Genomic DNA, 11,305 nt, shown 5'->3' on the forward strand with positions numbered 1-11,305 from the left:
GATTATTGTAACGCAAGTTTGATTGAAAATTATTAGTCATTTGATTATTGATATGATCATTTCTATTATTATATAGGACACCATTTAAATCTTGTGATCAGTGACTATTGGGAGACACCACATATCCGTGCTTAAGGGGAAAAAAATTGTTTATAATTACCATGCATTGGTTTTATCTACAGGAGTTTTAGTGGGGGCCGTCGCATACGACAGGAGGGCTCGTATATTCTGAAGATTCCGTGTTTGCTTTGGATGATAAAATGACAGTGACACCAATAAAAAGTCATTGTTGAAGGCTCCGAATCATCGAAACGACGACGAATGAGGTTGAGCAGTCGGTCTCTCCACTGACTTCGCACGCACCCAAATCATCAAAAGCAATCAATAATTGATTAATCCCCTTTGTGAAGTTTAGAAATTGAATGGCATTGGTTTTTATTTATTTACACTATGACAAATTTAAATCAAATGGGCCTCGGATGAGTCATGACTTAAGTCTGCTAACGGGCTTTTTGAGAGTCATTATAGTGTTTTCTTCGCTACTTACTAAGTAAAATAAATAAACGCCTTACTTTATCTCAACGATTCTTCTCGAGTAATTATAGTGTTATATTGGAGTAAGAACATATAATATAACTTGTTCACGTGTTTATCATAAGTAATGAAAATGGAAGAATTCATTTTCAAATTTTGGAATTTGATTCCTTTGCAAATTTTGGTAATTGATTTTCTAAATTGAGCAAAACATGCTTGATTGTTGTTTTGGGTCAACAAACATGCATTGGATTTGGTTTAGGCTGAATCTAGAATCATGTCAGGCACTATAAGAGCATTTCTACCCATTTATCATGGCAAATGACAAAGGTAAGACAAGGGCTGTTACTATTCATGTGAATAGTGGCAGCCCTTACAAAAAGCTTGTTGTGTTTTCACCCATTGTCATGGCAACTCAAGGGCAATCACTATTCACATAAGATATGAGTAGATGAATTTGTATAGAGTTTTGGTGTGGGAAGTGAAGCATATGACTAAGTTTTTTTTTTTTTTTTAAATTCTGAAATTTTTAGTTTTTTTTTAGATTTTTTAAAATATTTTTTTCATTGCTGAGGTCAGCAAATTCAGGCAACAGCCCAGGCTATTCTTACCTTCTGGCTTGCTTAGGCTTGTGGAGCCCACCAGCTACCCAAGCTGCATTTGTGCCCTGGAACCTCTGCCTGGGGCTTGGGCCCTCTCCTACTCGAGCCACAGCCTTCCGCTGAAAGTGCTCTAAGGAAACAATTGATTTCAGGTCCTATGAGAATGAGAATGAGAAAAACTGCCACAATATTTATGTACACATTTTCTATCTATTTTCTCATGTAGAACTTCTCCTCTACAATCTAATCCTATAAAGGAGACTTGGATCCGGCCATTGATGGCACTTTTAATATATATATATATATATATATAAGCAATCGGAGAATGGGAGATTCAAACACAAGATTTTGAGTGTAAAGAAAAATAATTACTCTTAATCACGTGAACTACGTACACTTTATCACATAAAATAAAGATCAAAACGTTTAAGTGATAGGAGGACTCGCGATGAAAAGGTCAAACAAAATTAGAAGACTTGATGTGAAGGTGGGAAAGAAAAGTTGAAAATACCTGTAGAATGACTAAAAATGCCTAGATGGGGGGTGAATAGGCCAATTAAATATTATAATCAATAAACAAAAATTAAACTTCAGTAGCAGGATTGATATGGCTTATCAATCATGGAACGTGTTGAGCATAAAAATAAAGGAACACGCAGAGAATTATTTTACGTGGTAAAACCCCACATATGGGGAAAATCCATGGGACCCCTCAGTCCAACACAAATCCACTATAGAACGATGATTACAAGAAGTACTCATACACTTATCGTAGACTCATTCTAGATAATGTTTACCGACTTCTTCATAACTCAACTTCTGTTACGGGATGATCTTCAACACTCCTTATGTTGAACGCAATACTAGTCACGATTGCTTCAAGCTCGCCGGAGGAAAACCGCCACTACGGTCTTGGTGCCCTCAACCGTATGAGTCACCGACATGCATATAAATGCAATATGAATGATGAACTTATATGATAAATCACCAAATAAACAAGGAACACTTGATGACTTATCTGAAAAATATGCGCATGAGCTTTTTCTTCAAAATTCAATCTATGCAAAACCAAATATGTCGAGCAAACTCTGTGAAAATAAAGACTCACGTTCTATTCAAAGCAGGTTCTCTCTAGTAAGAGAGAAACCCAATAGTCCAACAATTCTATTCAAATGTGATTCTCAAACTTGATCCCATATGGACTCAAGTCAATCACGTCAAAACAAAAGACACACTACTATGCCATTATGAATAATAACTTTGATTCAATATCAACTACCTGTAAGGACGCCAAACATGAGACTACAAATAGTATCACTCATGAATATCAATTTTGATCTAGTATGGACTCTAAATGACGATGCCAAACAACCAATCTTTGTGGGAGAAACAATATCTCCTAAAACAAACTAATTAGACCAATCAAGTAGGAGATGAGCAACGTGCAAGTCTTAACGGGAAAAGATAAAACTTAAATCAAAATAGAGTTCAACTAGGAAAGTAATCTCAAGAGATAAAATCTAATCCTATTAAAAATAAGATTAAGATAAAAATACTTTGAGTGAAAATAACTCCAATTAGGAATCCTAGAATGCATGATTATGTCATGATTTACCTAAAATCAGTTTCTCATATGGGTCAAGTCATGCTTCGGAAGTATAGGATTGAACGAGTTGTGCCAAAACGTCCAGTAACAATTCTTCACACACTAATTTTTCACCTATACTAAAGACTAGGATATGACAATACAAATTTCGTACTAATAAAAGTTCAACAAACACCCCTTAGGTTAGCCATCTAGAAATAGATCTTAACTTTTCGGAGACAAAAAAAGAAAAAAAAAAAGAAAAAAAAAAAGAAAAAAAAAGCCTGAAGAGTTCTATAAGATGATTGGCGATGGATACATGTGATGCGACCATACCATATCAGTGATCGATGATGCGACACATTTATCAGGCACATTATTTCCACAAGATGTCTATGTGACTTTATAAAAGCAAAACACAAAGGTGCCAAGTCATTGTTGGCGCATGCGTCGTGACCCTTTTTGTTCATTTGTTTCTTGCTATTCTATTCTCTAAAGAGCCAATCTTTTATGTTATTGGTATTTGGCGATGCTTAATTGTTTATTTTTCATATATATATGTGAGCGTGTAACATATTTATACGATTGTCCGCTCAACATAATTAATTTCTCGTACTTCTATTTTCATTGAAGGTGCGTATATTCAATCTCCACTAATGCACACCTTATAACTCCCTAGCGATTTATAACACACTGCTCTCAAATTAAAAGTAGAGTCATTTTCGACGAACAAAGAATCTATATTTTGATTATTGCTAACATAAAACCAAGAATTAATACATATATATATATATATATGTGTCCCTAAATATTTCTTCAACTTAAATCTTCATGACAGGCATGATGAGTTTACAGTAAAGTAAATTAGGTGAGTTCTACTTCTTTGTGATTCATCAATTAGCAGCTAAAACAATAAAGAGGACGACCTAACTTGAATTAGAAAACAAGATATCTCAATAATAATGTTATAGAGTGATTGCCTTCTTTTGAAGTTTGCCCCACCCCTCGTCACTCTTTGCTACTGAAGGAACTAATTGTATATTAATATTAATCCATCTCACCATCCATATCATCTCTTGTTAATTTCTCAATTATCACCTGTATTTTTTATTTTATTTTTCACATGCAAACTGTGTGCATACGAAGATAAACCTAAATTTTTTTTACTTTACAGAGAGTTCAGATGTGCCAAAAATTCATAAGAATTTTTTTAATATCATGTGGCAGTGTGACCATCACACTAAAAATTTATCGTTTGATGGGGATTCAAGCATTGGTCGAGAAGTCTATATTTTTATATATATATATATATATAAACATCTTGAAAAGGAGACTAAAAGTCTTAGCTGTGTTTAATAAAAAATCCAAATTTCCCAAAATTACACCTTCTACTTGTGGAAAATTTAATTCATGCACCGATGACTTGTTATATATATTTAATCTTTTTCTCTACGTATGCATGTTGTAAATATAGGTATACAGACATATACGTGCATGTTATGAGTGGAAAGTTATATACAATCGGCAAATACAATAATTGTTTTTCCAGAACTAGTAAAACAACAACCTAATTATTTCTTTAATTAGAGCTCTATAGCTGTCCAAGCAAGTTATAGGTGAAAACTCTTCACTCACTCATTTCTATGAACAGAAGCTTGTTAGGTGAGAAACTGCACAAATAAGAAACGCGGCTACATAACCTAAACAGCTCAAAATCCTACTCTATAAAGGAGAGACTAGACAGTGATATTATTATTGGACCTCACGCTGGCTCACAGCATGTAATTTATCCATATTAGTTTGTGTAATTAATGATGAATCAATTAGGAAATAATGGCCAACAATAATTATTACTGTTTTCCCAAGATGGTGATTGTGCTAAAGGAAAGTAGGTCACCTAGCCAGCTAAATGTATGCCCTTGGATATCAAACTCTTTAGTAAACTAGTGTAAGAAAACTTGAATAGCGAGAATATTTACAATGGGATGTAACCCACCTGGAATAAAATTACGTTATCATAACAAAATCACGAACGAATATCAAATTTATATGAGTACCTTAAAACCTAACTTAATCAAGTGAAAGACAACTATAATGAAACCAAAAATCTAGTTTAAAAAAATTTAGGGTTCTGTCCGTCACGAATACAAGTTGATTCATCATTTTCTTGCTGTGCGCCAAACTCATGGTTTCCAAAATAGCCAAATACAACATATCAAGCATATGAAATCGAATATACCCACACACATTGCTGAAATGAATTCATAGGCTACCGAAAAAATAGTTTCATCTGGCATCCAAATACAAAAAATTCCGAACATTACTAGATTTGAATCCAAGTAAAAGTATTGTAACCAAATCACATTTCACACGTCATATATACTTACTATATATTTGTATTTCTCGATCCATCTTTTAATTTCCAAGATTTATCTCCAAAACAAATCATTCAACCATTAATGATTTACTATTTATCCGAATATTAAAAATAAAAATAAAAATTTAGTAGGACCTGGTCAATAAAAGAAAAAATAAAATGAAAAAGACATTTTTTCTAGATGATGATGACTAGAAAATAGAAACGTCAAAGGGAGGTCAAAAAGTCCAAAACCCACCAAATCAATCTTCAAAATACCCGTCATATCCTTCTCCCTCGTCTCTTCTTTATTTGGCAAAATCTCTCCTCAGAGTTCCCAACTTTCCCACCACCGAACCGACCGACCTGTATAATTAAACCCCTCCCTCCACCTCCTTCCACCCTGAGAAAGAAAAAAAACCGATCTTTTTCTTTTTCAAAACCCCTTGATTTTCTCACTAGCTAAACACCCCGGAAAAAGAGAAAACCACCAAAACAGACTCCCCTGCATAGCCTTTACATATCCCCCATTTCCACCCCAAAACACAAACCCTAACCCTAATTTTCCCACCCCCTGCAAAGAAGAAGAGGAAATTAGGGTTTTTTTTGGCGAATTGGGCAATGTCACAGCTGAAGCCAATCTCACACCTTGATAACATACCCTCCACTCCCGGAAAGTTCAAGCTTGAAAAATCCCAGCCCTACATTCACCGCCTCAGGTTTCACACCTCGCTCTCCAAGCTCACTCTTTGGTCCTCGTTCTTTCTCGTCTTCATTCTCTTCTACTACGTTCTCTCGTCGCCATCGCCTTCTCTGCCTTCTCGCCGATCCCTAAACGACTCTTGGGGCGGCCCGAGTTGGGAAAAACGGGTCACCCGCTCGGCCCAGAGGCGATCGAGCCATGGACTCACCGTCCTTGTTACCGGCGCTGCAGGCTTTGTCGGGACCCACGTTTCGATCGCTCTGAAGCGCCGAGGCGACGGGGTTTTGGGTCTTGATAACTTCAACCACTACTACGAGCCTCGGCTCAAGCGCGACCGCCAGAAGCTTCTAGAACGCAATGGAGTATTTGTCGTTGAAGGGGATATCAACGACTCGTCGTTGCTCAAGAAGCTCTTCGATGTTGTGGCTTTTAGTCACATAATGCACCTTGCTGCACAAGCCGGGGTTCGATACGCAATGCAGAATCCAGGGTCTTATGTTCACAGCAACATTGCTGGGTTTGTGAACATTTTGGAAGTCTGTAAATCAGTGAATCCACAACCGGCGATTGTCTGGGCTTCTTCTAGTTCGGTTTATGGGCTCAATTCCAAGGTACCCTTTTCGGAGAAGGATCGAACTGACCAGCCAGCCAGTCTCTATGCGGCTACCAAGAAGGCTGGAGAGGAGATTGCACATACTTATAACCATATTTACGGGCTTTCGATTACTGGGTTGCGGTTTTTCACAGTTTATGGACCTTGGGGAAGGCCTGACATGGCTTACTTCTTTTTCACTAAGGATATTTTGAAAGGGAAGACAATTACCATCTTTGAAGCGCCTGATCATGGTTCTGTGGCCCGAGATTTTACCTACATTGACGATGTTGTAAAGGGCTGCGTGGCGGCATTGGACACAGCGAAGAAGAGTACAGGGAGTGGTGGGAAGAAGAAGGGTCCGGCTCAATTGAGGATATTCAATTTGGGGAACACGTCGCCGGTTCCAGTGAGTGAGCTGGTGAACATTTTAGAGAAGCTTTTGAAGGTCAAGGCTAAGAGGAAGGTATTGCCAATGCCGCGAAATGGGGATGTCAAGTTTACACATGCCAATATAAGCTTAGCACACAAGGAGCTCAGGTACAAACCAGGGACTGATTTGGAGACAGGGCTGAAGAAGTTTGTGCGGTGGTACCTGAGTTATTATCCCGGGTCTGGAAAGAAAAGTTCCTGGTGAATGTTCTGCTTCATATTGTGCTTTTAAGTCACTGTATTTGTTCTTAGCATTCATTTACATATGTCTCTACCCGTTTTGCAATCTTGGCACCATCGCTCGTGATACTATTATAAGAAGATGGATGTTATTCGTTGATGGTTTCGTTTGTTAGTTGAGGGCTTTCCATTGCAGGGTCTACCTGAGTTGTATCGAGAAAAAAAACTGGAGGCACCTCATTTGTTTTTCCACATGTTGGTTCATTTGTTTCTTTAGGTTGTTCATTTTTAGTTTTCGCTGTACAGCCCTTGACTCATAGATCAAAGCAATTTGCTGATTGGTGGACTTTATTTTTGTCTTTTAATGATTTCAATAAATAAAAACATTCATGCATTGGGCTTTTGAATTATATTTATTAGTTGTTTGACATTTCAGTTTCACCTCCAGTTTTTTTTATTCAGAATGGTTTCTGGTCATGATTTGGAAATATTTGATACCAAGTGTTTCTCTTGTATTCTTGCTCCTAATGTTGAGTGATTATTTTGTGCCTGCTTACTAAATGGAACTACTGTAATTGGATGTGATATAGTTTCACATTGATGTTGTTGGATTTACTTTCACACTGGTATGGATGATAATGCATTTGATTCTCCTGCTATACTAGAGCTTATGCAATTGTGGCATTGTGTCCTGTGGCATTAGGGGTCATTGATGTGTATTGTCATTGCTAGTGTATAGAAAAATGGTCTTGAGGTTCTCTCTTGCACAGCCTCACAGCTCATACTCAGCTACTTCATTGTCTGCTTAGCAGTTTATATGCAGTTTGCTTGTTCTTCACTCTTGTAGAAAGGATTTCGTTGTGTCCTTGGATTTCTTTCTATTCCTTTACAGTTATGTAGGTTATATTCTCTATCCTGCCAGTATTTAAATTTAAACCCATCAATCCTGCCACTTTGTTACAGGAACTAATGAGTAGAGATAAAGTAGAGGAGCTTACTGCTCAACAAAAACAAAAACAAAAACGCACATTGAAATTTATTAGTACATTGCAAAAGAATTGTCTTGGGAAGTTGAGAAAGTATTGTTTCAGAGGTTAGGCAACGCTCTGGTGCATTTACAACCAGAGGACGGGGGTCTTAACAAATATTTGGTTGGAATTCTCAATCTACAGATTTCTTGTTTCCCCTGTTTATTTTTCAAACCAAGTTTTTTTGGTCATCTACAATATTTGGGAAGGAGGGATTTGAACCAGGGACAATCTATTTGGAGGAAAGGTGTGACAACCAATTGGGCTAATGCTTGTGGTTGCCATTCGTTAACCAAGTTTATTAATTTGAAGTTGCACGCTGGGTGGATGGCTTTGAGGATTAGGATATATTCCTTGGATTTCTTTCTATTCCTTGACAGTTATGTAGGAATATTGATCTACTGTGCAGCCTCCTTGTGTATTTCTAGATGGGTAGAATTCCGTCAGATTTATTAGAAAGTAATTGAAGCTCACTGAAAGCTGTTTATGAATGATAATTGGATGGGCAATTCCAAGCCTATCTAGGCACCGAATAACATATAGGAGGAGGTCCTAGTTCGCAAGGAGGTCCTAGTTCGCAACAGAAGGTAAAATTTCCTCAAAATCATGAAAGAATGCGGTGTTTGTTGGTTGTGTAAGTTGGCTTGGGAGAGGGAGAGGGAGAGGGAGAGGGTTTTGCAGGTCATGGATCCTTGGTCAAGTACCCAGATCTTGAAATTTTTTTGATATCTTTTTAAACTTGAAAACATATTGGACATCTATTATTCGCTTTTCATAAATTGCTGAGCGCATTGCTCAAGCATGTTCCATCTATGATACTCACTTTTTCTTGGACGGATAGCACACTAGTTTTCCCCTTTCTAAGCTCTTACATTCTGTACAAACAATAGTAGTGGTAGATGACTCCCACAAGTTTGAAATTTGTCTGGATTGTCTTTCAATTTTATATCCTTACAAGTGACACTCATGTATGTACCTGATACCTTATTATGAGTGAACATTGCCGCGTTCAAGTGCTTTCAGTTTTTCCAGACCCAAAAAAGAAGTGCTTTTATGTTTTCGCCCTGTTGTTCGGGGTTTTAGGTTGGTGTGCTAGGGCTTGTTAGAAGTTGCTGATCATGTAGTTAGCTTTAAAGAACATAACTTCCTTTCCATTTTCTCACCCTGGTGGGGAGGGAACATAACGTCTTTTTCATTCTCTTTTGGCTTTGCTAGTGCTATCATTTTGGCTTGAGAGAAACAGGTACTGAAGATCAACATGGGTTTTGAGCATATCTCGTTGGCTACTAATCTGACGTTAAACAATTTAAACTGAAAAGTTTCAGAAGTATTAAACCCAAACCCAAATGGCATTCTAATCTCCAATCTCTATTCTTTTTCTCCATTACCAGCTTAAAGTTTAACCCAAATGGAATTCTAATCTCTCTGTCGATATCATTTAATTTTCCAAAAGAGGTGACAGGATATAATCGAAACAAGCTACTGCCCCACAAAATGGGGGAAATATACAAAACAATAAGCAGAATACATGATACAGGGCTTTGCTCTCTCTCTCTCTCTCTCTCTCTCTCTCTCTCTCTCTCTCTCAATCAAATGCTCCTCCCTTTTTAAATTGACTTTGTACTCAATCACCAAAAGATCAACATTTAGAGGAATCAGCATCAGAGTCAAGCTCCCACCATCTGCCACTAACATCCTTCCCTAAATTGTCATTCACTCCATCAACGATACCTTCAATTTCCTCATCCTCGCTTTCACCATCAACCTCATCATCCCAGCTATTCACACTTTGCTCCTCATCTGGCTTGTATGTCCACTCCAATCTCTTCAACACATCACGGTCTTTCCATTTCCCCACAACTGACACCGCCTCCTTCTTCGCCTTCCCGATTAGAATTTCATTCCAAGAAAACCCCGAATCCGCAGCCCTCTTCAGAGCCCCGTCACCAAAATCCCCCACAACCACCGTCTTGAGACATCTCAGCTTGGCCTCCATCACAACATCCACAAAATCCGAATCATCCGACACAAGCATCAAACACTCAGCTCTTTTGTGATCCATCATATCCACAATGTGATTCCTCAATGCAGCATCCACCCTCTGAGGGTTATCCATCACGCTCCGAACCCAAAACCCTGCCCGCTTCACCTCGTCCGCCAAACCCTGCCCCGCCTTGGGTGTCAAGACATCCCTTGCACCATTCTTATACTTCTCCATCTTCATTGAATACTTGCCCACCAGCTTCACCCTCCTGCTCCCTCTAGCAGACTCAATCTGGTTCAACCTCTTCGCATGCTCCCTCTCATGAATCTTGAAATGATTCAAAAGCTTCTCATTAGTATAAAATCTCCTCCCGCAAACCCTACAAACGTTCAATTCACCATCCCTAATCACAACCCTGTTCCTCTCTTTCCTTTCTCTGACAACCTGTGGAACATAATTAAGCGCATGCCGGTTCGCATACGCTATCATATGGCGAACGAGCCCAAAAGACGAAGCCGCCCTCTTGAGCTTGACGGCGGCTTCGTAGGGCGACACTGATTTGGGTGGTTTGGTATCCAAATCCCAGAAAATCGCAACACTGTTTTCTACAATTTTCGGGGGTGCCAAACACGATGATGGGCTCGAAGAATTAAAACACAGCTTCGATTGAAAATGGCAATATCTAATCAATAGGGTAAATGGGTTTAGGGTTTCTTCTAACCTTTTGGTAAATTTGGTATGTTTAAGCATTGCCAGTGGTTTCAGATATTGGAGGGTTGCAAATTTGCAAGACAACAAGGCTTGACCACTGCGATTGTCGAGTCAGATTCAAGAGTGGCGATTTCTAGCCTCAACGGTTTGATTGCAAGAGGGCGCTGCCGGCAACGGTTCGATTGCAAGAGGTCGCCGAGTTCGGCTCGTATGAAAGTCGCTGGGTTTTTAGCGGGTTTTTCCTTTCTATCGGTAAACATGATTTTCAAAACCCCATTGTACAAATTTACATTTTAAGACTCAAATATAATAAAATTTTATATTCCCTTCTATCTGTTCCTCTCTAAACCCAAAATAATAATAATAATAATAATAAATAAATAATAGAAAATGTTGTTTAGATTTCATTTTTCTTTAAGCAAAGATGAGTTTTTTTTTTTTGTTTTTTTTTTTTCTAAATACAGAAAAGCGACTAGGCAGACATTCCATGTGTGTAAAGGAAGGAATTGTATTGCTTGAACTGGATATAAAAATTCTTTTTTAAAAAAGCTTTTACTAAATTGATCCCTACTTTTGGTTGACAATCTTCTTGAATTAA

General features: G+C 38.0%; 2 protein-coding genes across 2 annotated transcripts; one reads left to right on the forward strand and one right to left on the reverse strand.

Moving 5' to 3' along the window:
• The first annotated feature begins 5,341 nt into the window (after window positions 1-5,341).
• LOC117627010 (UDP-glucuronate 4-epimerase 5) lies at window positions 5,342-7,394 on the forward strand. The gene has a single exon (XM_034358876.1). The coding sequence runs from the start codon at window positions 5,699-5,701 to the stop codon at window positions 7,007-7,009; it is 1,311 nt and encodes a 436-aa protein (XP_034214767.1). The 5' UTR covers window positions 5,342-5,698; the 3' UTR covers window positions 7,010-7,394.
• Window positions 7,395-9,423: 2,029 nt separating this feature from the next.
• On the reverse strand, window positions 9,424-10,991 carry LOC117627983. Its single transcript, XM_034360316.1, has one exon. The coding sequence runs from the start codon at window positions 10,744-10,746 to the stop codon at window positions 9,652-9,654; it is 1,095 nt and encodes a 364-aa protein (XP_034216207.1). The 5' UTR covers window positions 10,747-10,991; the 3' UTR covers window positions 9,424-9,651.
• Between the last annotated feature and the right edge of the window lie 314 nt (window positions 10,992-11,305).

This window comes from Prunus dulcis, chromosome 5, assembly GCF_902201215.1.
Source record: "Prunus dulcis chromosome 5, ALMONDv2, whole genome shotgun sequence".
In the NCBI taxonomy this organism is placed as follows: domain Eukaryota; kingdom Viridiplantae; phylum Streptophyta; class Magnoliopsida; order Rosales; family Rosaceae; genus Prunus; species Prunus dulcis.